General features: G+C 39.0%; 1 protein-coding gene across 6 annotated transcripts in view; it reads right to left on the bottom strand.

Moving 5' to 3' along the window:
• Positions 1 to 1,552: 1,552 nt before the first annotated feature.
• PAK1 (p21 (RAC1) activated kinase 1) overlaps positions 1,553 to 27,169 on the bottom strand; it is a 162,170-nt gene continuing 136,553 nt past the window's right edge. For all 6 annotated transcript variants that reach the window (XM_065937214.1, XM_065937213.1, XM_065937216.1 and 3 more), the window contains 6 exons: positions 24,069 to 24,181; positions 20,728 to 20,845; positions 15,163 to 15,262; positions 10,598 to 10,794; positions 7,708 to 7,845; positions 1,553 to 2,863 (listed from right to left, as the gene is read on the bottom strand). In XM_065937214.1, the coding sequence (XP_065793286.1) occupies positions 2,777 to 2,863; positions 7,708 to 7,845; positions 10,598 to 10,794; positions 15,163 to 15,262; positions 20,728 to 20,845; positions 24,069 to 24,181 (753 nt within the window). In that variant the 3' untranslated portion in view covers positions 1,553 to 2,776. The remainder of the gene's footprint in view (positions 2,864 to 7,707; positions 7,846 to 10,597; positions 10,795 to 15,162; positions 15,263 to 20,727; positions 20,846 to 24,068; positions 24,182 to 27,169) is intronic.

Below are 27,169 nucleotides of genomic sequence, written 5' to 3'. Positions count from 1 at the left end.
TAAAGGAAATCAGTCCTAAATATCCACTGGAAGGACTGATGCTGAAGCTCCAATACTTTGGCTACCTGACACAAAGAGCTGACTCATTTGAAAAGACCCTGAAGCTGGGAAAGACTGAGGGCAGGAGGAGAAGGGGACGACAGAGAGTGAGATGGTTGGATGGCATCACTGAAATGAGTTTGAGCAAGCTCCAGAAGATGATGAAGGACTGGGAAGCCTGGCATGCTGCAGTTGATGGAGTTGCAGAGTCAGACATGACCCAACCAATCAACTCTAAAATTCCAGAGAGGCAATTAACTAACAATTTTCAGCCCTCATTAGACTAACCAGTTTACCACTGCAGTCTAAGAGTAAAGAAGTACAATCTTTGGATCTTCATCATTTCTTCTGGAACATTATCTAATATTCCTTCTGTCTTACACAGAAGCAATCCAGTCGTACTTGTCCTTTCAGTAACTACAAGAGGATCTCGTGTTGCTCTGCATTTTTCTTCATAAGACAGTATCAGGTCTCACTAATCATCACTTTTGACCCCCTGATCTAAAAGCCATAATCACACAGCATTCTAAGAGTTGTCAGGTGATCAGTCCTCCCTGGAGTTATCGCCTTCATTTGGAGGTGGGAATGGAGTGTGTGATGGCTAATTCTGTCAACCTGACTGGGTCATCAGGAGGTTATTTCTGGGTGTGTCTTTGAGGGTGTATCCAGAAGAGTTTAGCATTTGAATTGATGGACTGAACAAAGCAGATGATTCTCCTCAATGTGGGTAGACATCATTCAATTAGCTGACAGTCTGAACAGAACAAAAATGTGAAGGCTATTTTCTGACTCTACCAATAGGACATTGATCTTCTCCTGTCCTCAGTGCTCCTGATTCTGAGGAATCAGACTTCTACCACTAGACCCACCTTTTTTTTTCCACGTACTTTTTATTTTATATTGGAATATAGCTGATTAACAAAGTTGTGATAGTTTCAGGTGGACACCACAGGGACTCAGTCAAAAATATAAACATATATCCATTCTTCTTCAAACTCCCCTCCCATTCAAACTGCCACATAACATTGAGCAGAGTTCCCTGTGCTATACAGTAGGGCCTTATTGCTTATCCATTTTAAATATAGCAGTGCAGACCTGCTTTTTTTCCTTTTTTTTTGGCCACGTCACACAGTATGCAGAATCTTAGTTCCCTGACCAGGGATTAAACCCATGCCCCCTGCAATGGAAGGGCACAATCTTAACCACTTAGTCACCAGGGAATCCCCTAGACTTCCACTAGACTCTACACCACTGCTCTCTGACTGTTTGGTCTTCAAACTACACCACTGGCTTTCATGGGTCTTCACCTTTGCAAAAGTGTTAAGAATAAAGAATACACAATAAAGTAAGTATATAGTGGTAAAGCAGCATCTTATCTGCAACTTAATCTCAAATGATTCTGGAAGAAAAAATATTTTTATAATGTATATTTTTTCTTAACTTAGAAAATATCAAAATAAGAAATCAGAAAAGAAGGGAAGGGGGAAAAGGAAAGAAAGGCATACACCAAATAGAATATTTTCATCTCCTTTTATTGAAGGAAATAAAACTGCAGAGGCAGTGGTACCTCAGAGCATGACAAGGTAGCCATTGGGGCTAATATGACAAGCCACAATGCTGGTCAGGGGTCCTACAATAATGGGAGGACCAAAACCACAAAGACAGCAGGAGGTAGCAAACATCCCCAACACCCAGTGCAAGCATTTCCATTTGCAGAGAGCTTGGCCATGCAGAGTAAAAACAGGGTCCCCTCACAGCTGGCAGACTATCATCTCAGGCCAACAAATACATCCAAAACTAACATGTAGTCTCAGATTTGGAGATCTTTCTCTTTCACCCAGTGACTAGGGCAATCACAAGATGAGTTAATCTTTTAGCTCCATGTTGCAGATGGAAAAACATGCTGAGTTCTTGAAACATCACATGGGTATAGCTGGACAGGTGCTGATGTCCAGCTTTGTTCTAAAAGCAGCTTTTTTTTTTCCCTTGACTTCTCACACTGCTCTCACCTAGCATGTGCCCTAGGAAACTTCTCAATGTTCTAAACAAAGACAGAATGGGGGCAGCAGCCTAGGGGATTTAGGGAGTCAAAAGCTGCTACATAGCCAAGATCATTTCACAAGAAATAGCATGGGGAACACGATTGGATCTAGATCCTCCCAAAAAGATGCTTGAAGCATACACAAAGAAAAATACGGTAGCTCTCCCACCCATATCAGGATCAGCTGTGTCAAAGTCATGGTCCAGAAAGAAGAGCCATTTCATGTCCTGGCTGAATATCACCCCCATGGCATTCCTTGAGCTATTCTGATTTTCAAGTACAATAATGTGTTTGGGCAGTCTGATAACAGAAAAGCAAGCACTGAAAAATATCTCAACTGATCACAAGTTGATAATGTTATAAAGTCAAAACTTTATATAGTCAAGAACTGATTGGTGCGGGGGGGGGGGGGGGAGAAATAGGAGTCCAAGGATTTATTTATGTAAGCCCTTGATCATAAATCACCCTCACATCCACAGATTGGGAGCAAATTCCTTATTTTAAAATGGCCATCATCCAATTAGTCAATTGCAGTTCTCTTCAATGCTGGACACATGGTTTTCCAGGATCAGTCTTGAAAGCACTAGACCAGGAAATGGGAGGAGAAGGCAAGGAAGAGCCTCAGGGGTTGGAATTTCCGAAATGAGCATTTATTTCACAGAAGGCTTGGCACAATGAGAAAGGGGTGATGTGGTTTTAGTGATTGTTCTTGGTTGCCTCCTTTGCTGCAGCAATCAGTGGAGTGAGGCTGGAGAGAGGCTTGGCAATCTTCAGAAATTGATGCTAGAAAGGAGAAAAAGAACAAAAGACACATAACAATTTACCATTCTCCCTCAGTAACCATTACAAGATTTTCAGGGCATCCATGTTTGTATACTGTGCAGATCATCAGCTTCAAATGGAAGGACATCTTTCAAAGATAACATGTCATTTTGAAGAACTGCTTGGCAGTATCTACCTACAGCTAAATACATGTCTATCCTATATCCCACCAATTCTACTTCTAGATCTATTTCAAAAGAAGTTTTTGAATTCACCAGAAGACACACACATAAATGCTCACTGCAGTTTTACTTATGACAGTCATAAATGAAAGAACCTAAATGTCCAAGAGACTGAAAGAACAAGTAACATTATATTCATAGAATACTATACAAAAATTACAGAGCAATAAAAAGGAATAATTGATACACTGATAATAGGACGAATCCTACAGAAGACATGCTACATGAAAGAAGACATGCACAAGAAGAGTTCATACTGTAAGATTTCATTTAATATTAGATAAATCCAAAATATGGTGAAAATCAGAACAATAATGAGCTCAGAGGGAAGGTTATTAACTGATTGTGACCCAAGGGTACACTGCTGCTGCTGCGGCTAAGTCACTTCAGTCATGTCCGACTCTGTGTGACCCCACAAACGGCAGCCCACCAGGCTCCCCCGTCCCTGGGATTCTCCAGGCAAGAACACTGGAGTGGGTTGCCATTTCCTTCTCCAATGCATGAAAGTGAAATGTGAACATGAAGTCACTCAGTCGTGTCCGACTCTTAGCGACCCCATGGACTGCAGACTACCAGGCTCCTCCATCCACGGGATTTTCCAGGCAAGAGTACTGGAGTGGGCTGCCACTGCCTTCTTCGAATGGTACACTACAATGCTGCATTTCAGAAGCACTGATTTGGGAATTTGTTGTTCTATCCTTGAGTTTAGTAAGGTTAATTAACCCAGGAAAAACTTGTTCCTTTTCCAAATCACTTTCACTGGGCTATACTGTGGGTCATACCACAACTATTAAAGAAGACTATTGTGGAAAAAACACCATTTGAAAATTACATTTATGTTTTCAGTAAAAAAAAAATTATGAAAAAAAAACATTATGGAAAATGGTCATTATAGAACTCTGAACTCGCAACTAAAAATGACTTTTCTTCATTTACTAGTGAAAAGACTTTGTGTCTTGAGGGTGTAGGATGTTTCTCCCATTGGATAAGAAACATAGGAACTAACTAATGTATTTTCTTTTCTGTCTTCGTTACCAGGACACTAAGAACCAAATTTGATGTTTAAACAAAACTATTTAATGCAAATGATTAGCATGTTTGATTCTTCTGGCCATCCTCCTAAGTCTCTTTTATTAATCATATTGTATATGTGTATACACACCCATTAAATTTTAAAATTTCTATATTTCTAAATATAGAAATATCTATAAATATTCTTTGCTAGAAGTGCTTCAAATTCTTTTTGAACAGAGATGGGATTCAAAGAGGTACTGAGAATAAGAAACTATTACTACAAAAGGAATAAAAGATCTTGGCTAAATTATGAAGATATGGATTCCAACAAAAGCCCCTATGTATTATTTCTATCCATATGTATCATTCTCACAGGAGAAACAGATGTGAAGCTTTCATGATCTGAGATTCTGAAAGTCATCGTTTAGAATATTTACAATGTACAGTAACAAGTTAGAGTCAGTGTTCTCAGATTGCATGTTTATACAACTCCCCTGAGTTGAGAAAGCAGCATGATCCAACACCCAATTAGGAGGCCTCAGTTTCCTTCTCTCTGTAATGAACAAATCAGACAAGATAAGCCCTAAGGTCTTTCCAGCTTTAATACTCGGAGCCAGGCAGTGGCCAAGAATATACACACTTGAGAGCCAAATACACATAGTTTAAATCCTGGATCCACCACTTCTCAGTTACTTTAATCAAGCAAAGCTATTGAACACTTGAAATCTCAGTTTCCTCACCTGTAAAAATGGGAATACAAAACCTATGAATCACAGGTTTATTAAAAAAGAATAGATTAAAAAAATATGTAAAGTGCTTAGCACCTAGAAAGTGGTAAAGTTTCAACACAATGCATTTATTATTTGTCATGTATTATTATATCAGGAAAAAAACTCTAGAAGGCATTAATCTTTCAGTAACTGTATTTTAATACCTGGTTAACAATATCATCTTAAGGCTTAGACTACTTGCACATTTCCCAAAGCTTAGTGTTTCCAGAAAAAACTTCATATGAAAGGAAAAGGATCCTGTATTATATATACTGCCTTTTATAAGGAGTTTTGTCCCAAAGGATGCTAGAAACTAATGGGTTTGGCAGAACCCAGATCTCATATCTAATATATCAATGCTCTATAGTCAGTAACTCTGATTACAAAGAGATGCTAAATATCTCCAGAAGGTAACATTTCAATGAAGGTTTAAGCAATTCTATTCACTTCAAACATTTTCTGAACCTATTTTTTAATTGAAGTATAGTTGATATACAATGTTATGTAAGTTTGATGTTGTTCTTTAGTCACTAAGCCATGTCCGATTCTTTTGCAACTCCGTGGACTGTAGCCCGCCAGACTCCTTTGCCCATCGGCTCTCCCAGGCAAGAATACTAGAGTGGCTTGCCATTTCCTTCTCCGGGGAATCTTCCCAACCAGGGATTGAACCTGCCTCTACTGTACTGGCAGGCAGATTCTTTACCACTGAGCCACTAGGGAAGCCACTGCATAAATCACAGGTATACAATATAGTGATTCACAATTTTTATAGGTTATACTCCATTTATAATTATTATAAAATATTGGCTATATTTCCTGGGTTATACAATATATCCTTGCAGCTTGTTCTACATATAATAATTTGTATCTCTTAATACCCTACCCATATAATGTCCCTCCCCCACTTTCCCACTCTCCACTGGTAACCATTAATTTGTTCTCTATATCTGTGAATCTGTTTCTTATGTTATATTCACTAGTTTATTTTACTTTTTAGATTCCACATATAAGTGATGTCATACAGTATTTGTTTTTCTGTCTGACTTATTTCACTTAGCATAATATCCTCCAAGTCCATCCATGTTGCTGCAAATGTCAAGATTTCATTCTTTTTTATCATTGAGTAGTATTCATCCACATCTTCTTTATCCATTCATCTCCTGATGGACACTGAGGTCACTTACATATCTTGGCAATTATAAATAACGTTGCTATGAACATTGAGTTGCATGTATCTTTTCATATTAGTGTTTTTGTTTCTTTCATATATATATTCAAGACTGGAACCACTGGGTCATATCATAGTTCTATTTTTAGTTTCTTGAGACACCTCCATACTGTTTTCCATATTGGCTGTACCAAGTTATATTCCCATCAAGCGTGTAGGAGGGTTCCCTTTTCTCCACATCCTTGTCAACATTTGCTATTTGGATTCTTTTGGATGATAGCCATTCTGACAGGTGTGAGGTGATTTCTCACTGTGGTTTTGATTTGCATTCCCCTGATACTTAGCGATACTGAGCATCTTTTCATGTGCCTGCTGACCATCTGCATTTTCTCTCTGGAAAAATGTCTATTCAGGTCTTCTGCCCATTTTTTAACTGGGTTGTTTGTAAGTTTTTTTTTTTTTCCTGAGTTGTATGAGCTGGTATATATTTTGGATATTAATGCTTTATCAGTCATATCATTTGCAAATGTTTTCTCCCACTGAATACCTATTTTGATTCAGGTCCCAGGTAAGAGGAGACCAAGGATTAATAACATAGAAGTTATGATCTACTAACAGTAAGGAAGACAGAATTGTTCATAATTAGCTTTAATGTGATGCAGTATGGTACATCCTGCCCTGCCCTGCCCTGCCCTGCATTAGTCCTCAAAATACAAAAGTTTTATGACTTTTGTATACTGACTGACTGTGCAAATCTACACGTTACTCATTGTCATTAAGTTGCATGTCACACTTATTAAATCACCAGTTGGCAATGTAGTAAAATAACACTAGTAATGAGAAATTGTAACTGAGACAAAAATGCTAAATATAGATAATGTGGTCAACTAAAAGCAAATTTTGAAACCATATAAAATAATTACACTATAACTTCAGGATTAAGCTGGTATAATATATAAAACTTGGTAAACCCCCAACTTCAGGTTCCCCACACCCTGTCAGGATCTCACTCCAAACAAGCAGACTATAGGGACCTTCCTGGTGATCCAATGGTTAAGACTCCAAGCTTCCACTGCCGGAGGGCACAGGTTTGATCCCTGGTCAGGGAACTAAGATCCCACATGCCATGTGGCATGGCCAAAAAATTGAAATAAGTGAACAAACAAGCAGACTCTCATTCCCACCATCTGTAAGGGTTTCCAATGAAGAAACTGGGAACACTTGAAATGTGGCACTAACTATCCTCTAAATGAATCTCTTCTGATATTCTTTCCTGAAAATCTATCTTTTGGGTTTATCCCAGTAAAATATAACTTGTGTAAGATTTTCATGTCAAAGAATTTCTTCTCATCAAGACTCACACTCTGCCAGACTAATTCAGGCAGAATAAAACGAGCACCAAAGGAAGATACATGCAAAGTTCAATAAGAGCTCAGAAAGTAACTCTGTAAGATACAGCCTAGGAGAAAGTACAGAGTTATAATAGGCTGAGGAAGAGCCCAAGGGAGTAACATGAGCAAAGGTCCAGGGATGAACAAGATGAGGGAAAAAGGAATGTGGGCCATGCTAGGAGAAAAGCCTAGTTCTATAACAGCCATACAAAAATGCAGCAAAAAAGCCTTGGTAATGTGACTTCCTGAATTAGGTGCCTCCCTACATAGGGACAGTTACCTGCAACAGTTCTTTAGCCGAACCTCTCTTCTCCACATCCATCTCAAGACAGCGGTTCAGAAAGTCTCGGAAGATAGCTGACAGCTTCTCTGGGTTCTGAAGCTCTGGCGTCCCATTGGTGGCGATGAGGTACAAGGCCTGGAAATACAAACAGAGAATTGCCCTGGGCTCTACCTGGGGTTCGTTCCTGGTTCCCAGACAGGCCCTCTAGAAATACAGTCGGCTGCTTTCTGCCTTCAGAAGACAAAGAGGCAGCTCTGGTATACTGGAGAGAATATGACTTAAGAGCCAAATTTCCAGTGAATTTCTAACTTCCTCATCTGTAAAACAGTGATGTTAACAGTACCTATCTCACATGTCTATAAAATAAAACAAGATAATATACTGAAAGCACTTCATAAGCTTATTAAGTGTGTTACAGATCCAAGGAATTATTATTATTATTATTGACTTAAATCTAAATGGTTTATTACACATTTAGCCTACTGAGTTAAACACCTGCCCATTTGCTGAAGGAAATTTATTATTCCTGGTGCCATCATCTCAGTCATCTATAAATTGATCTCTTCCAGCAGGAAAAGAACATATAAAGGAACTGTTCTGCAAAGGAGCAATCTGTTTCAGTGCTACCATCTTGGTTCTCTAATATGAAGCCATCCCCTGGGAAAGGTAAAGAAAAATATAATCATACTAAATCTTTTAAAGCAATCTGCACTTTATTTCATAAAGTGTTTACACAAACACTATCTCATTTAATGACCACAATAACTCTGGGTAATAGGCAGGGCAAGAATTATCATCCCCATTTCACAGATAAAGTCCTAAAACATAAAGAGAGATGCTTGGGATCATGCTGTTTACACAAGCTCATGTCCTCTGACTCTGATCCCAGTCTTATTTCTGTCACTATTACTCATCATCATTTTCAAGGCCACTCTAAGGTGGAGGAAGATGAATGGCATGTGGATCCACAGGGCAATACTGGGAGCCAAGGGAAGAAACTATGGAAGGTAGTTTTAGTTTGGTACACTAAAGCACTTTTCAATAATTAAGGCTATCCAAGAGGTAACAGGCTAAAATTACATGACTGTCTATCAGCAACAAAACTCAGGGAATTCTGGCACTGAGTGAGAGGCTGGAATAAACAACAAAATAAAAACAATCAGAATAACTCACATTTGCCCACGATCAAAATTACCAACCTACTTGTATCTATATTCACATACGCTGCTTTCCTTCTCCTATTATAATAATAAACTGTCCAAGTTCTAATTTGATGATCTTTACTTCAGTACTTGATCCAATCCCCCTGATCTACTTAAGGATATCACTATCTCTTCTACAGATGTCACATCTCTCTTGTACATGACCATTTTCCTCTCTACTAGATAATTCTCATCAGCACAAAAACATGCTATGACAATATCATCTTCAAAACAAACAAAAAAAGAAAATCCCCCTAGTCTCCACTTCAAGATATGGCTCTACTCACTTCTCTGTTAGCATAACTGCAAAATTCCTTTGAAAGAAAACGATGAAAAGTAACTGCTTATACATGTCATTTCTTCACTCTGGTGGATTTACTCTACCAGGCTTTCATTCCCACCACTCCAGTGAAACTGACTGTCAAAGTCATCAATAACCTTTACACGGACAAATCTAATGATCATTTCTTAGCATTATCTTAAATGCAGCTTAGTCACTTTTGACACTGGTCCATCCTCCTTCTCAAAATACGTTGTCCTCTTGGCCTCCGGGACACGTCTCTCAGGTCTCCTTCTACCAGGAAGGCCGCTCATTGGTCAACTTTGCTGGTTCCTCTAATTTGTAAATATGAATATATCCCAGGTCTCATTACTCTAACCTCACTTCCTAGGTGAGTGATCTCATTATCATCTACCTCTGATTTTTAAATAAACCAACTACATAATACCTACTAATAAATTTGTATTTCAAGTCCTGAATGCTCACTCTTGAACTCTGAACTCTTATGCCCAATTCTACTCAATACCTTCACTTAAGATGTCTAATAAACATTTTTTTTTGTTTTTTGTTCTTTTTGTTTGTTTGTTTTCATTTATTTTTATTAGTTGGAGGCTAATTACTTTACAATATTGTAGTGGTTTTTGTCATACATTGACATGAATTAGCCATGGATTTACATGTATTCCCCATCCCGATCCCCCCCTCCCACCTCCCTCTCTACCCGATCCCTCTGGGTCTTCTCAGTGCACCAGGCCCGAGCACTTGTCTCATGCATCCAACCTGGGCTGGTGATCTGTTTCACCCTAAATAATAGACATGTTTCGATGCTGTTCTCTCAAAACATCCCACCCTCAAGATGTCTAATAAACATTTTAACTTAACATGGTCAGAACCTTGTCCATTCTGCTTACTCACTTCAGGGACACTAGTCTCCTTGGTTTTCCCCAGGATGTATCAAGTACGTTCTCTAAACAAGTTCTTTATACACTTGATAACTCAAAAATTCTTACATCAGATTAATCTCAAGGGTCATTCCTTTTTTCTTTAATTTTTCTATTTTTTCATTCCTTTTTTTTCCTTCAGATTTCTCCTCAGATAACTTATACAAGAGGAACCCATTCTCTACCTAGAATAAAACAGCACACTTCTCCCTCCTTCCCCCTCTTACTCTCTTAAGCCCCTTACTCTTTCACAGCTCTTACCTTCTGTTACTATATATTAATTTGTTTTCTTATTATCAGAACAGTTTCTTGCCCATAAGAACTCAAATAATCACTGAATACATGAATGAATGACTGCTAATTTACATTTCCTTAAGCATGTATACTGTATCACTGCCTAGTTTGATCCAGAAAAGAAAAAACCAACAGCCCAAACATCTTGATATGGGGCTAGTAACACTCACTCTCAGAGGGTTTTCATTGAGGTATGGGGGCTCCCCTTCAATCATTTCAATAGCCATGATGCCGAGGGACCAAATGTCAACCTTAGGCCCATAGGCTTTCCGGGTCACAACCTCTGGTGCCATCCAGTACGGTGTTCCCACCATGGTGCTCCGTTTGCTCTGCTCTGGGGTGATCTGAGCACAAAATCCAAAATCAGCTGAAACAGAAAAGACAAAAACGATTCATATGCAGAGTGTTCCTTCTGTAAATACTGAATGTGTGCCTACCCCGAGATATCAAGCTCTGCCTGTGTCCTAGCCACTACATCCCTTCTCTCTACAAAGCTGGAGTCACACAACCGCCACCTTCATATCCTACTCCTAGGCTGTACCCTGTTCAGCTTTAAGGAAGAACATGAAACATGAGTTCTGCCTTCCTATCCCTCCTCAAACCAGAAACACTAGGCATTAAAGGCTAAACTGCCCATTTTGACCTTTATTACCTGCCCCAATTCTGCTTTCTTCCTGAAAACCATCCCCATACACCAGTATCTGGTTACTAGGTCCTTATTTTATTTCCTAGACATGAAAACTAAATCATCTACAACTAGGCATGAAAAAATGTGGTCCACTAGAGAAGGGAATGGCAAACCACTTCAGTATTCTTACCTTTAGAACCACATGAACAGTATGAAAAGGCAAAAAGATAGGACACTGAAAGACGAAATCTCCAGGTCGGTAGGTGCCCCATATGCTACTGGAGATCAATGGAGAAACAACTCCAGAAAAATGAAGAGATGGAGCCAAAGCAAAAACAACACCCAGTTGGGGATGTGACTGGTGATAGAAGCAAAGTCCAATGCTGTAAAGAGCAATATTGCATAGGAACCTGGAATGTTAGGTCCATGAATCAAGGCAAATTGGTAGTGGCCAAACAGGATATACCAACAGTGAACATCAACATTTTAGGAATCAGTGAACTAAAATGGACTGGAATGGGTGAATTTAATTCAGATGACCATCATATCTACTACCATACTACTACTACATTCTTGTGGTCAAGAATCCCTTAGAAAAAATGGGGTAGCCATCACAGTCAACAAGAGTCCAAAATGCAGTACATAGGTGCAATCTCAAAAATGACAGAATAATCTCTGTTCATTTCGAGGCAAACCATTCAATGTCACAGTACTCCAAGTCTATGCCCCAACCAATAATGCTGAAAAAGCTGAAGCTGAATGGTTCTATGAATACCTGTAAGACCTTCTAGAAGTAACACCCAAAAAAGATGTCCTTCTCATTATAGGCGACAGGAATGCAAAAGGAGGAAGTCAAGGAACACCTGGAGTAACAGGCAAATTTGGCCTTGGAGTAGAGAATGAAGCAAGGCAAAGGCTAATAGAGTTTTGCCAACAGAATGCACTGGTCATAGCAAACACCCTCTTCCAACAGTACAAGAGAAGACTCTACACATGGACATCATCAGATGGTCAATACCAAAATCAGACTGATTATATTCTTTGCAGCCAAAGATGGAGAAGCTCCATACAGTCAGCAAAAAACAAGACTGGGAGCTGACTGTGGCTCAGATCATGAACTCCTCATTGCCAAACTCAGACTTAAATTGAAGAAAGTAGGGAAAACCACTAGACCATTTAGGTATGACCTAAATCAAATCCTTTATGATTTTACAGTGGAAGTGACATATAGACTCAAGGGATTAGATCTGATAGAGTGCCTGAAGAACTATGGATGGATGTTCGTGACACTGTACAAAAGATGGGAATCAAGACCATCCCCAAGAAAAAGAAATGCAAAAAAGCAAAATGGCTGTCTGAGGAGGCGTTACAAATAGCTGTAAAAAGAAGAGAAGCAAAAAGCAAAGGAGGAAAGGAAAGATACACCGATTTGAATGCAGAGTTCCAAAGAATAGCAAGGACAGATAAGAAAGCCTTCCTCAGTGATCAGTGCAAAGAAATAGAGGAAAACAATAGAATGGAAAGACTAGAGATCTCTTCAAGAAAACTAGATATACCAAGGGAATGTATCGTGCAAAGATGGGCACAATAAAGGACAGAAGCAGAAGATATTAAGAAGAGGTGGCAAGAATACACAGAAGAACTATACAAAAAAGATCTTCATGACCCAGATAATCAGGATGGTATGACCACTCACCTAGAGCCAGACATTCTGAAATGTGAAGTCAAGTGGGCCTTAAGAAGCATCACTACAAACAAAGCTAGTGGAGGTGATGGAATTCCAGTTGAGCTCTTTCAAATCCTGAAAGATGATGCTGTGAAAGTGCTGCACTCAACATGCCAGCAAATTTGGAAAACTCAGCAGTGGCCACAGGACTGGAAAAGATCAGTTTTCATTCCAATCCCAAAGAAAGGCAATCCCAAAGAATGCTCAAACTACCACACAATTGCACTCATCTCACACGCTAGCAAAGTAATGCTCAACATTCTCTAAGCCAGGCTTCAACAGTACATGAACTGTGAACTTCCAGAAGTTCAAGCTGGTTTAAGAAAAGGCAGAGGAACCAGAGATCAAATTGGTAAGATCTGCTGGGTCATTTAAAAAGCAAGAGAGTTCCAGAAAAACATCTACTTCTGCTTTATTGACTACACCAAAGCCTCTGTTGTGTGGCTCACAACAAACTGTGGAAAATTCTTCAATAGATGGGAATATCAGACCACCTGACCTGCCTCTTAAAGAAATCTGTATGCAGGTCAGGAAGCAACAGTTAGAAGTGGACATGGAACAAAAGATTGGTTCCAAATTGGGAAAGGAGTACATCAAGGCTGTATACTGTCACTCTGCTTATTTAACTTATATACAGAGTACATCATGAGAAACGCTGGGCTGAATGAAGCACAAGCTGGAATCAAGATTGCTGGGAGAAATATCAATAACCTCTGATACACAGATGATACCACCCTTATGGCAGAAAGTGAAGAACTAAAGAGCCTCTTGATGAAAGTAAAAGAGGAGAGTGAAAAGGCTGGCTTAAAACTCAACATTCAGAAAATTTACATCATGGCATCTGGTCCCATCACTTCATGGCAAATAGATGGGGAAACAGTGACAGACTTTATTTTCCGGGCTCCAAAATCACTGTAGCTGGTGACTTCAGTCATGAAATTAAAAGACACTTGCTCCTTGGAAGAAGTGACCAACCTAGACAGCATATTAAAAAGCAGACATTACTTTACCGACAAAAGTTCCGTCTAGTCAAAGAGATGGTTTTTCCACTAGTCATGTATGGATGTGAGAGTTGGACTATAAAGAAAGCTGAGCGCTGAAGAATTGATGCTTTTGAATTCATGGTATTGGAGAAGACTCTTGAGAGTCCCTTGGACTGCAAGGAGATCCAACCAGTCCATCCTAAAGGAAATCAGTCTCGAATATTCACTGGAAGGACTGATGCTGAAGCTGAAACTTCAATACTTTGGCTGTCTGACTCATTTGAAAAGACCTGATGCTGGGAAAGATTGAAAGCGGGAGGAGAAGGGGACGAGAGGATGAGATGGTTGGATGGCATCACCGACTCAATGGACTTGAGTGTGAACAAGTTTCAGAGTTGGTGATGGACAGGGAGGTCTGGCGTGCTGCAGTTGGGGTCGCAAAGAGTTGGACACGACTGAGCCACTTAACTGAACTGAGGCATGACCCTGCTTTAATAAGTTCCTCCCCTTGTGCCCCAGGGTACAGACTGCTAACAGTATTCCCCTAAGCTGCCCATCTGCCCATGACACAACCTGTTTGTCTGGATTCTTGGTCCTTACACTTCTAAACACAATGTTCTGCCTGCAATTCATTCCCGTTATATTGCAATTATATGTTTACTTAACTACAAGGCCTTCAATAAGAACTATGTGTTTCAGATGTACAGAACAGACTTTTGGACTCTGTGGGAGAAGGCGAGGGTAGGATATTTTGAGAGAACAGCATCAAAACATGTATGTTATCTATGGTGAAACAGATCACCAGCCCAGGTTGGATGCATGAGACAAGTGCTCGGGCCTGGTGCACTGGGAAGACCCAGAGGGATCGGGTAGAGAGGGAGGTGGGAGGGGGGATCGGGATGGGGAATACATGTAAATCTATGGCTAATTCGTGTCAATGTATGACAAAAACCACTACAATATTGTAAAGTAATTAGCCTCCAACTAATAAAAATAAATGGAAAAAAAAAAAAGAACTACGTGTTTTTACTCACGTTTCATTCTCAGATGGCCAACCACATAAACAGACATTTTATAAAGCTTGCTAAATGAATGAATGAAAGTTATTACACTAAACTCTTTTTTCTAATTATGTATTTTATGTTTCCCATAGTAGATTGAGAACTACTTAAATACAGGCAAAAGTATCCTTGGTGCCCATCACAATAAATGTTTTTCATTGAACATATAAATGAGTGGGGAAAAAATGTCATCCTCTATAGTGCTGAGTAATATAAAGTGCCTGCATATCCAAGGAAATAGATTCTCTGGTGAGTCTTATAGCTATTCTTACATGATTACTATCCCAGAGGAGACAGGGTTCCAGAGGGAAGAGAAGCTATTATTACTCCTACTCACTTAGCTTGACAGAGCCATCCATTCCCAACAGGATGTTGTCACTCTTGATGTCTCTATGAATAACTTGGTTCGAATGCAGAAACTCCAAAGCTTGCAGGCACTGTTGAAGTGATGTGGGCAGAAGGATAAAAAAGGACAAATAATTATGAAAACTTACAGAAAATAACTAATCCAATCTCCTCATTTTATGATAACAAAAGTGAGGCCCCAGTGAGTAAAAGAACTTAATCCAAATAAATGGAAGAGGCAGGTCTAAAAGCCAGTCTCCTGTCTCATTACTAAACATACTTTTAATACTCGATGCTGCCTCATACCGTTCTTGTAAGATACTTGACCACAGTGTATTGTAACATAGCTTATAATAGTTGTAGGTACAGGAGTTCCTCCAAAGTGTTTTAGAATTGTTTATAGAATATTAGCACCTTGACAAAGAACCCAAGGCAAAAAAAAAAAAAAAAAAAAAAAACTGAGGAAGAATGGAAAGGATTTTGTAAAGAAAAAACTTCAGGAAAATGACAAATAAGAGTCACATTTGGGAAACTAGACAAGTGGAAATGATACTAGAAGCCGTGAATTTAGGAAGATAATCTTATTTTGGTGAGGAGGTAAGTTTGTATTGTTTGCTGTATTCTGGTTTTTACATTCCCAAAAACGTCTGCAGACAAATGTCCAGCAGGCAACTGCAGGTGTGAATCTTGAGTACTGTAGAGAGGCTGGACTTGAAATAAACATTTACAAGCTTTTAAGTTATGGTAATGGTTGAAATTGGCAAATGCTATAGGGAATAAAGAAGAAAGAAAAGAACCTTGGAAAACACAGAGACTCAATAGGCAGAATGAGCAATATGGCTACTGAAAACAATAATAAAAATGCCTGGTTCTGACCAATAACATTATTCTAGACAAATCTCTTATTCCCTCTGGGCTACTGTCTTCCCATCTGTAAAAGGTGAGGATCAGAAAAGATACTCTCAAGGTTACTACTCAATCTATTAGTAAGATCATAACCCAAAGGTAAATTTTAGAGGCTTCTACCCCTAAAAACATGAAAAAGATGCAAATGAATTAGAGGACACTTAAAATATTCTCAACTTAATACTTCACTTTCTAAGAATACACCAATGGCTAAATTAAAAACAAACCAATATCCAGAAGAGGCTTTCCCTGGAAAAGTAAGACCTGTTTTCCTAAGGAGGCTAGAGACTTTGGCCTCTGGACGTCAAAAATTATAAACAGAAAGGATGATTTCTAGAAATTGGAACCATCATGCATTGCTGGTAGGAATATAAAATGGTACAGCCACTATGGTAAACATTTTGGCCAGTCCTCAAAATATTAAACATAAAGTCTCTACATGACCAGAAGACCCACTTCTAGGCACACACGCAAGAGAAGTGAAAACATATCTAACCAACAACTTATCCATGAATGTTCACAGCATTATCCATAAGAATCAAAAAGTGGAACTTACCTAAATGTCCATCAGCTGATGGACAGGCAAATAAACAAATTCTTACTTGTTAATAAAAGAACATATGCTGTAAAACGGATGAGGTTTCAAAATATTATACTAAGCAAAATGAGCCAATCAGAGCACATATTACATTTATATGAAATACCTGGAACAAGCAAATCTACAGAGAAACAAAATAGACTAGTGACTGCATAAGGCTGGAAGGAATAAGAAACAGGTTGGGTGGGGGCAGCCGGGGGTGACTCTTAATAGGTATGGAGTTTCTTTTTCAGTTCAGTTCAGTTGCTCAGTTGTGTCTGACTCTTTGCGACCCCATGGACTGCAACATGCCAGGCTTCCCTGTCCATCACCAGCTCCCGGAGCTTGCTCAAACTCATGTCTATCTAGTCGGTGATGCCATCCAACCATCTCATCCTCTGTCATCCCCTTCTCCTCCTGCCTTCAAACTTTCCCAGCATCAGGGTCTTTTCAAATGAGTCAGTTCTTCATATCAAGTGGACAAAGTATTGGAGTTTCAGCTTCAGCATCAGTTCTTTCAACAAATATTCAAGACTGATTTCCTTTAGGATGGACTGGTTGGATCTCCTTGCAGTCCAAGGGACTCTCAAGAGTCTTCTCCAACACCATGAATTCAAAAGTATCAATTCTTCAGTGCTCAGCTTTCTTTATAGTCCAACTCTCACATCCATACATGACTAGTGGAAAAACCATAGCTTTGACTAGACGCAACTTTTGTGGGCAAAGAAATGTCTGCTTTTTAATATGCTGTCTAGGCTTGTCATAACTTTTCTTCCAAGGAGCAAGTGTCTTACCATCTGCAGTAACTTTGGAGCCCCCAAAAATAAAAGTCTCTCACTATTTCCATTGTTTCCCCATCTATTTGCCATGAAGTGATGGGACCAGATGCCATTCAGTTTTCTGAATGTTGAGTTTTAAGCCAGCCTTTTCACTCTCCTCTTTCACTTTCATCAAGAGGTTCTTTAGTTCTTCTTTGCTTTCTGCCATAAGGGTGGTGTCATCTGCATATCTGAGGTTATTGATATTTCTCCCAGCAATCTTGATTCCAGCTTGTGCTTCATCTAGCCTGGCATTTTGCATGAGGTACTCTGCATATAAGTTAAATAAGCAGGGTGAAGAATTTTCCACCATTGGTTGTGATCCACACAGTCAAAGGCTTCGGCATAGTTACTAAAGCAGATGTTTTTGTGGAACTCTCTTGCTTTTTCGATGATCCAACGAATGTCGACAATTTGATCTCTGGTTCCTCTGCCTTTTCTAAATTCTGCTTGAACATCTGGAAGTTCATGGTTCACATACTGTTGAAGCCTGGCTTGGAGACTGCTGAGCATTACTTTGCTAGCGTGTGAGATGAGTGCAATTCTGCGGTAAGTTTGAACACTGTTTCTTTCTAGGGTGATGCAAATGTTCTAAAACTGATTATGGTGATAGCTGTATAACTAAATATACTAATACCTTTTAAATTATGCACTTTAAATGGGTGAATAATATGGTATGTGAATTCTATCTTAATAAAGGTATTTTTAGAAAGTTGCATTATCTCTATGAGAACTTATGGATAATAGTAATGCCATGTATTTGCATAACATTTAAATGTTCTTCCAAGTGCTTTTTGATCCACGTGGTACCCCTAAGGTATACAAATTATGAACGTAGAAATTCCTAAGATAAATCACTTGAGACATATTGATTTCCCCAAGCATATATTTGCACGTATCTCAATCAGTAAAAGTCAGTTCTTCAGATGACTGAAATGAATAACATCTTAGATATTACAATAACTCTGCATTTCCAAAGGTCCCCAGAATATAAACAGATATACAGTTTATCTATGATATTAAATTTCATTGGGGAAATGTGATTAGGAAAAAATGTCTTTCAAGTTTCCTGGTGGGGGAGGGAGGATAATGAAAAAATTTGAGAAACACCACCTCAGTGGCACAATAAAGACAATAAATCAGATCTCCTAAGAATCCCAGGCCTGTGTTAATTCCATTAACCTACCTATGTATGTGTTCTAGATCCCAGGGTTTTTAATGAAAAGATGATTACATTTTCTAGGACAGTAGTGATTTCACATGACTTTATTTTTCCTAGTATTATTACAAAACCATGTAATTTCATCTGCATGCTTCTAATTCCTCTATCATCAAACCCTAGGCATACTCATCCCCATAAAACTCTGAACCTAATCTTCTAACACTTAATCATGCACTCTTTCCCTAATTCCCAAACTTTTATACTCTTAGGCTATGAGAAACTTTCAGTCTCTTATCAGCAAAGCACCCAATACACCCAACTTCTCCAAATACTCCCTTCATCCTCTCACTCTAATTTAAGATGTGGCCATCCCCTCAAGACACTGCTTCTCACGTAGGCCTTGTCAAGGTTTTTATTCTCCCTCCTTATACAAGCATTTTACAGATTTTTTTTCTTTTTCTTTTTTTTTATTTTTATTGGTTGGAGGCTAATTACTTGACAATATTATAGTGGCTTGTGCCATACATTGACATGAATCAGCCATGGATTTACATGTGTTCCCCATCCTGAACCCCTCTCCCACCTCTCTCCTCCCTCCCCATCCCATTCCGCTGGATCATCCCAGTGTACCAGCTCCGAGCACTTGTCTCATGCATCCAACCTGGATTGGCGATCTGTTTCACACTTGATAATATACATGTTTCTATGCTGTTCTCTCAGATCATCTCACCCTCCCCTTTTCCCATAGAGTCCAAAAGTTTGTTCTATACACCTGTGTCTCTTTTTCTGTCTTGCATATAGGGTTATCGTTACCATCTTTTAAAATTCCATATATATGCATTAGTATACTGCATTGGTGTTTATCTTTCTGGCTTACTTCACTCTGTATAATGGGCTCCAGTTTCATCCATCTCATTAGAACTGATTCAAATGACTTCTTTTTAATGACTGAGTAATATTCCATGGTGTATATGTACCACAGCTTCCTTATCCATTCGTCTGCTGATGGGCGTCTAGGTTGCTTCCATGTCCTGGTTATTATAAACAGTGCTGCGATGAACATTGGGGTGCACGTGTCTCTTTCAGATCTGGTTTCCTCGGTGTGTATGCCCAGAAGTGGGATTGCTGGGTCATATGGCAGTTCTATTTCCAGTTTTTTAAGGAATCTCCACACTGTTCTCCATAGCGGCCGTACTAGTTTGCATTCCCACCAACAGTGCAAGAGGGTTCCCTTTTCTCCACACCCTCTCCAGCATTTATTGCTTGTAGACTTTTGGACAGTAGCCATCCTGACTGACGTGTAATGGTACCTCAGTGTGGCTTTGATTTGCATTTCTCTGATAATGAGTGATGTTGAGCATCTTTTCATGTGTTTTTTAGCCATCTGAATGTCTTCTTTGGAGAAATGTCTGTTTAGATCTTTGGCCCATTTTTTGATTGGGTCATTTATTTTTCTGGGATTGAGCTGCAGGAGTTGCTTGTATATTTTTGAGATTAATCCTTTGTCCATTTTACAGACCTTAAATGTTTGACAGCAACGAGGAGAGAGAATACTGATTTAAACTTTGTTTCCTATTTCTTTTGCCTGGAAGTATTTTACCCTAGATTTCTGCTTGACTTACTTTCTCATATCATTCAGATCTTTACTCAAATATATGGCAAAACCTTCCCTGACTATCTGAAATAGTACCTCTTCTGTCACTATCTCTTTACTCTGCTTTATTTCCTTCATAACACATGAATAAAGCAGGAAAGCAGAATAAAAAAATATGACTAAAATATATACCCATATTAAAGAGATAAAGGAAAACAAGTGTTCACAGCAAGTATTTTTAAGAGGCTGAAATAATACATGATTATATATATGTACATATATATGAACTTTCTTTCAGAATATAGTTACCTTTAAAGAAAAAAGAATGGTGATAAAAATCTCAAAACAGGTATCATAAAAGGATAATGGGAGAGTACAACTAATTTCTCCCACCTCTACAGTGCCCAGGCTGAGATCCCATCAGATGCAGAACCCTGAGATACATAGATATGGAAGCTCAAGATATGTCCTGCTCAAGTCTGATTGGCTGTTGGCCTTACCTCACGGCACACAGCTGCGATCTGACCTTCGTCCATGCAAGTTTCCGTTACCACGTCTGTCAAAGAACCTCCAGCCAAATATTCCATGACAACCCATAGCTCATCTCCCACGAGGTAACTGCAGGGGTGAAGGTAGAGGTGAGTAGGAATACAGTGAGTAGGGTACGCTGAGCCACAGCAGCGGCTTTCAAAGGACAAGCGCATACACAGAGTGACTGCATTTCCCTCAACTCTGAAAGCTGTCCTTTTTTCTGAAGGAAAGCAGAGTCCATGGGACTGTTTCACTAGCTTAACATCTCTTAAGGATTCGACTAGAGAAAACAAAGTACACTGTACTGTGATGCTCCAAAAGTCAGAACTAAAATCACTAGGTTGAAAATGCAATAAAATTTTATTTCATCACGACACAAAGCAGTATTTCTTAAAATCAGGCATGGTTCCCACACTTCTAGAAGCAAGAAAGCAGACAGTACCCAAACGTCTGACGAAGATGGGATCTGGAGTCCATGTTACCAATATTAGGGAAGTCACTAAACATCCTTGAGAGTTCTACTAGATTTGAGATCCATGAGACCAGTACCAGGTCATGTTCAAGATTCCATCCCAGAGAGAGCGGCACAGTAGATGCCATTATTTACTGAATAAATCAATGAGTAAAATAAAAGATAACTGCAAATGTTAAATAAAGTAATGGTTATAAAAACCATTAAGAAGCTGTAGAGTTTTATACACACAGCCATTCTGCTGACAATGATCTCCATTTTGAACATCTCTGATTCTAAGAAGGGAATAAATTCAGTAAGGGTTGCAGAACCAAAGCCTCTTCTGGAAGCCAAGGGTTTCCAATTTAGTACTGTATCACTAGAGAGACTGTGGGCTGAGAAGGGCTGAAACTGATAGTTTCAATCAGGGACTGGATCACTCAGCTCTGTTATATGATAAGTAAAAAGGTCACTTAGCCTGTCAGTTTCCTCTGCTACAAAATAAGACAAATAAACAACAAAGACAGTCTAGAGCTCTACAAACTCTTGTGCTAGCTTTAGACAAAGGAGGCAGACTGGATTGGCTTGAGCTGTGTGGTATGTCATCTCATCTTCATCCCCATATTGGGACTACTGCTGGGCAGATGGGAGGCTACTGGAAAAAATAAATAGTCTCAAGTAAAGGGTAAGACTTAAATCCTGTTCTCTTGCCTATTAATCAATTCAGTCCTTTTTCTATAATATTATGCATTCTTGATACATCAAAGTCTTGCAATTTTTTTAATGTCCATGAAGAATAAATATGACAGATTAATTTCTCCTTCAATAATCTCTTATGAGAAGACTGTGGGGACTTGGACCAAAAGAGAATTCAGGACTGGGTAAAAAGCACTCCACTGGCATAAGCTTATTTCATCCCTGACAAAGAATGTGCATTTATAGACCATCCCCCAGCATATCGAAAAGACATCTGTCAACTTGGACTGCCTGGGGGGAAGACACGAGTGTACAAAAGATTATGTGGACACTGACAAAGCAGAGTCCCTTTAGCTGGGCCTCACATAATGCTCTCAAGACCAGATTCATGTTGTCTCAATTACTATGCAGTTATACACTGTGCCAAAATACCATCAAAAAAGCTTCAGAGCATCCCATATTCAGAGAAGAAAAAATATGAATGGAGTTCTCCTCTGGGAACTCACGAAAACCACAGATTCTCAAATGTAGCACTTTCACTGAATGTTCAGCTTAAGAGTACCCACTCTTCTCCTCCAGCACAAGCTCCTAGGTATGTTTTTCTATATCAGACTGACTGATGGCAGGGACTGAGCCTAATTATTTCTGACTACAGAATATAATAAGCCTCTGGAAACACTGACAAAGGCATGATAAACAAGCAATTTATAAACCTTCTAATCCCATTCCCAGAACACAGATTCATTCAACCACATGCATTTTGTTGTTTACTTACCTCCACTAATGAAGAACTCACTATTTTATGAGATAGGCCATACCCTTAAGACAGCTTTCATTTTTCCTTATCCTGAGCCAAAATGTGGTATCCTTATAACCTTCAGAAGCTTATCCATGCTTTATTCTCCATATAATAAGTTCTTAAAAGAGATGGGAGGATGAATAACTTCAGAGGATTCTTCAGAGTCAGTCATGACCTACATCATGGACAGACTATCATCTCCAAAACAGAGAAGGCCAAAGTCCAACTCATTTCCTCTTTAAAGAAATGAATGCTTACCACTTTTAGATTCAGAACAAGAAATCTGGCATAATCTGGCAGCAATGAAAACAAGTTGGCAATTCACGATAAATAGTAAGAAAAATTACTGAGAGTCCAAGACTTGGTCCAATATCACCTTCACCTCTGATGTCTCTGAAACCCAGGCAAGAAGCACTTTCTTTGTTCAGATACGGTAGAAAAGAATATAATATGATGGAAAGGGCATGGACGTTGATGCTAGGAATATTCAAATCCAAAACCCTCATTTGCTACTTACTGGCTTACTGGTCTTGGATAAGTTATTAACTTCTATGAATCTCAGTTTCTTCATCTGTAAAATACAGACAATAAACCCTACCTTATAATGAGATACTGCTAGTCACGAAAGTGCTTAGTACAAAGAAAAGCATAACACAAATATTAGCTACAACTCTTACTATTACCTTAAAGAGCAGAATTCTTACAGGCTGGAAAGATGGGTTAAAAGAATCAAAATGGAATTTAATGAAGATAACCAAAAATCTATGTTACCAGTTTAAGGCAAGCTCTTGTTAAGAGAAAAAAAAAAAGGATCAGGGATTTGAACTAACTACATACCTACTAGGGGTCAACAATGAAAATAGAACACTTAAAATTAAAAAAAACAAAATTTTAATGAACAACAACAAAAAAAGAATGAAATAAAGTTCCATAGAGTTTAGAACAAAGGAGGGGTTGTACTCTCTCCATACAGCTCAAATCTCAAACAAAACTACTGAATGTCACATTTTAAGATAATACAGACAAACTAGAAGTTATTCAGCAGGGTAAGCAGGATGCGGAAAAGATTTAAGATGCAGAATGATTTAAAGACCTTTGCATCTGACTCAGCAGATGGGCTGAAGGCATTCCCTGGGGCAGGACCAGCTGGGAAAAGCTGTAGGATGGTGGGGTTCAGCCTAACCCAGAAGACTGTGCGGCAGTTAGAGATGTCCAGCAACATGCAGGCTCAGAGGCACAAAGCTGAGCACCTTAAAAGATTCCTGAATGGAAACAATTCTGAGTGCTGGTGTTGCTTCTCTAACAGCACTACCATCCATCAGTCCCAGAGGCCTTATTTCTCTAACAGGACGACCACTCCATACCTGTCCAAGTAGTTCACAATATTTGGGTTCTTGTTTTCCCTCATGACCAGGATCTCATTAATAATCAGCTCTTTCTTCGGCTGTTGCTGAAGGTTCATCTGCTTAATGGCCACCTGAAATCAAAGTACATTCAATGTATAACCAGAATCACTCTGAATTTACTGAGCACCTATTAAGTACCAGACATAAACACTTAGGAGACAGAGATGAATAAAATATGGTCTGAGCCCTTGAGGAACTCACAGTTTATCACTGGAGACCAATGGTACTCAATGCAAAGTCCAGCAACATCAACATTATCTGGGAATGTGCTGGAAATGAAAATTTTCAGGCCCCAACCAAATCTACTGAATCAGAAACTCTGTGGGGTTTGTTTGGGTTTTTTTTGGGAGGGGAGTGGTTTGCACAAATTTTCTATTTAATGGAAAAGTTCACTTGCTAAGTATAAGGATCATTTATTACTTGGCATTGGTACTGGTGTCACTGGAGGTGAGGATAATACATGGTTATGAAGAATTTAAATGAGGAAGTAAAAGAATTTTAAAACTGATCTTTCCATTCATCTCTCTACCTTCTTAGATCTCTACTTAATCCAAGCTCAAGTACTGATAAATAGGGACTTCCTTTTCCTCAAAAACCCTGTATTTTAACAAGCCCTCCAAGTAATTCTAATGTGAACCAAAGTTTGAAGATCAAACTTGCTACAAAATACTTATATTAGAAAAAAACACTTTTAAAACTCACAATATAAAAGATGTGTGCTTTAACAAAAGCCCACACAAAATGTTACAGAAACATAAAACTGGCAAGAACTCTTTCACACTATCAATGTAGAGGCTTCATAAAGGGGAGATGCCTTTTTAAACTGTGGAAAAGTAAATCAGAGTTGACCTGGTTAAGAGAGAAGAGAAAAAGGGGATCCTTAATGTTTATGTATGAAAAAGATCTTGATAGGCTTTTTGTCTATAAAAATAAACAAATTTTCACATAATACCAACTTAAGGGATATGTGCATCCATTTTTGCACCGTGTCAGGTACTACATAGAATATTTTCAAACATATTTCATTTAATCCTCTGAGACACGTTATGACTTAAATATTACTACCAACCATGTTTGACAGATGAGGAAATTGTAATTTAAAGAGGATATGTGACTTGCAAACCCAACAATTCATTAGCAAAATCAGGATTAGACTCTCAAAAGCGATGCCCATTTATTCTGCACACAGAGCCAGATTAATCTTCCCCACTGTACACATTTGATAACACTCTCCCAGATTCAAAATTTAAAAGGTTCCTGTTCCGAGAGATGTTCTGAGAGATGTTCTGAGAGAATGTTCCCGACATTCAAAGTCCTTCTGATCTGACCTCTATCTTACTTCTCACTGTATTCTTTCATATGCTACAATGAAAGATGTAAGCTCATATCTGAGCTTCTCTCCATTTGGAACATCTTACACTGTTTTCACATGTTCAAAACCTTCTTATACTTTGTATCAGACCTAAAGAAAATTCGTTCTCCAAACCAGAGAGATTTGTTGCCTTCTTTAAAGCCCTATAGGACCGTATTTACACATCTCTTGGGGAACTCACCACACTGAATTGTATGATGACTAGTTAGGGTGTGTACCTCGAGACACTTGAGAGGTCATTTGAAAGCTCAGGATCCCTGGTGCCAAGCATAGGGCCTGACACAGTGTGTGCTCAGCAAACCTTTTTGGCAATGATGAGGAAAAGATAGAATTCAGTGGGTTGATAAATTCTTTGTTTTTAAACCACAAAGAGCATCAGCAATAGGCTACTCCATCCCACAGGACTAGACTTCAAATTATTTAAGTGTTTATTTCCTAGAAATAACAGTGAAGAACATGAACATCTAACAGAACAACTACAACTACTCATTCTAGAATCATTCAGAAAAGTAAAAGATGAATAATTCAACTTTTATGGGAAGACTCCCAACTCTATTAAATTTCTTCAAATCAAGTATGGACAGTATTCTACCAAGAGTCATTTATCAGTAAGAACAGAAACTATTTTTTTGAAACATTTTGACCACCTCTACTCCCTACCCTAAGTGAGAAAAAATTGCTTTGGAGTAGGGTCTCCTATCAGGGAAGGCTTCTGGTCTGGCTACAGTTTTCTGTAACACCTGATGTTAGCTTTTTCTAACATCTGAAGAGGAAAACACTGATCTAAAGTCCCATCACATTAAGACTGTAAGCCCTTATAACACATATTAAGATCTGGACCCTGTGCAGTTCCTAAGGCCATCCTGGAGGATGGGACAGTGCTTGTGAACTTCACAGAGGTCACTGCTAAAATTCCCTCTAAAAATAGGCTTGAAAATTAATTGTCGGATCTAGAACTAGAAGACTTCCAGCACTAACACGCTAATCTTCCTACATGTGACAGATAATAGCTCTCCTTTTCCATTGGGGAACTCCCAATATGCAGTCACTCACAAAGACAGAGCATCCCGCCAGCTCCACTAAAGATTTATACTCCCTGGGGGAGAAAATGAGGCTTTCCTGGCTACACTGCATTAGCCACCCTAATGGACTTGCTTCCATTCATAGTTTTGTAACCACAAAGCAAGCACATGACATCAAGTTTGTTTCCCGTGGCCAGCTCCTCACACATGCAGCTCCAGACTGTCCAGGAACCAGCCAGCACCAGCCTGCCTCCCATCAAGGGCTATGAGGCTCCAGAGGTCAGAAATATGACAAGGGGCCATGGTGCCAAACCTTACCACAGCCTAGCAGTCAAGAAAACACAAGCTAAGATTTTAGAATCAAAAGATTCTAACCCAGTCCTTGCTAACTGCTGGCAGCACAACCCCGCAAAAGTTACTTTAACCCCAAGCCTCAAATTCCTCATCAGCAAAAAGGAAGTAATATTGCCTACTGTGTAGGGTTCTTTTTAATATTGGTATAACCTCCTCTTTTCTATCTCTGCCTCCAATATAGCATATTTAAAATCAGCAAAATGATATCATCCTTCCTTCCTTCCTTACAATTATTTCAACACAGGTTTCTGTAAGCATTATAAGAGTTTTATATGTACACAACAGAAAGTATGGTTTCTTACACTTATACA

This window comes from Muntiacus reevesi, chromosome 5 (genome assembly GCF_963930625.1).
Source record: "Muntiacus reevesi chromosome 5, mMunRee1.1, whole genome shotgun sequence".
NCBI classification, from domain to species: domain Eukaryota; kingdom Metazoa; phylum Chordata; class Mammalia; order Artiodactyla; family Cervidae; genus Muntiacus; species Muntiacus reevesi.
This window is presented reverse-complemented; position numbering and strand designations above follow the sequence as displayed.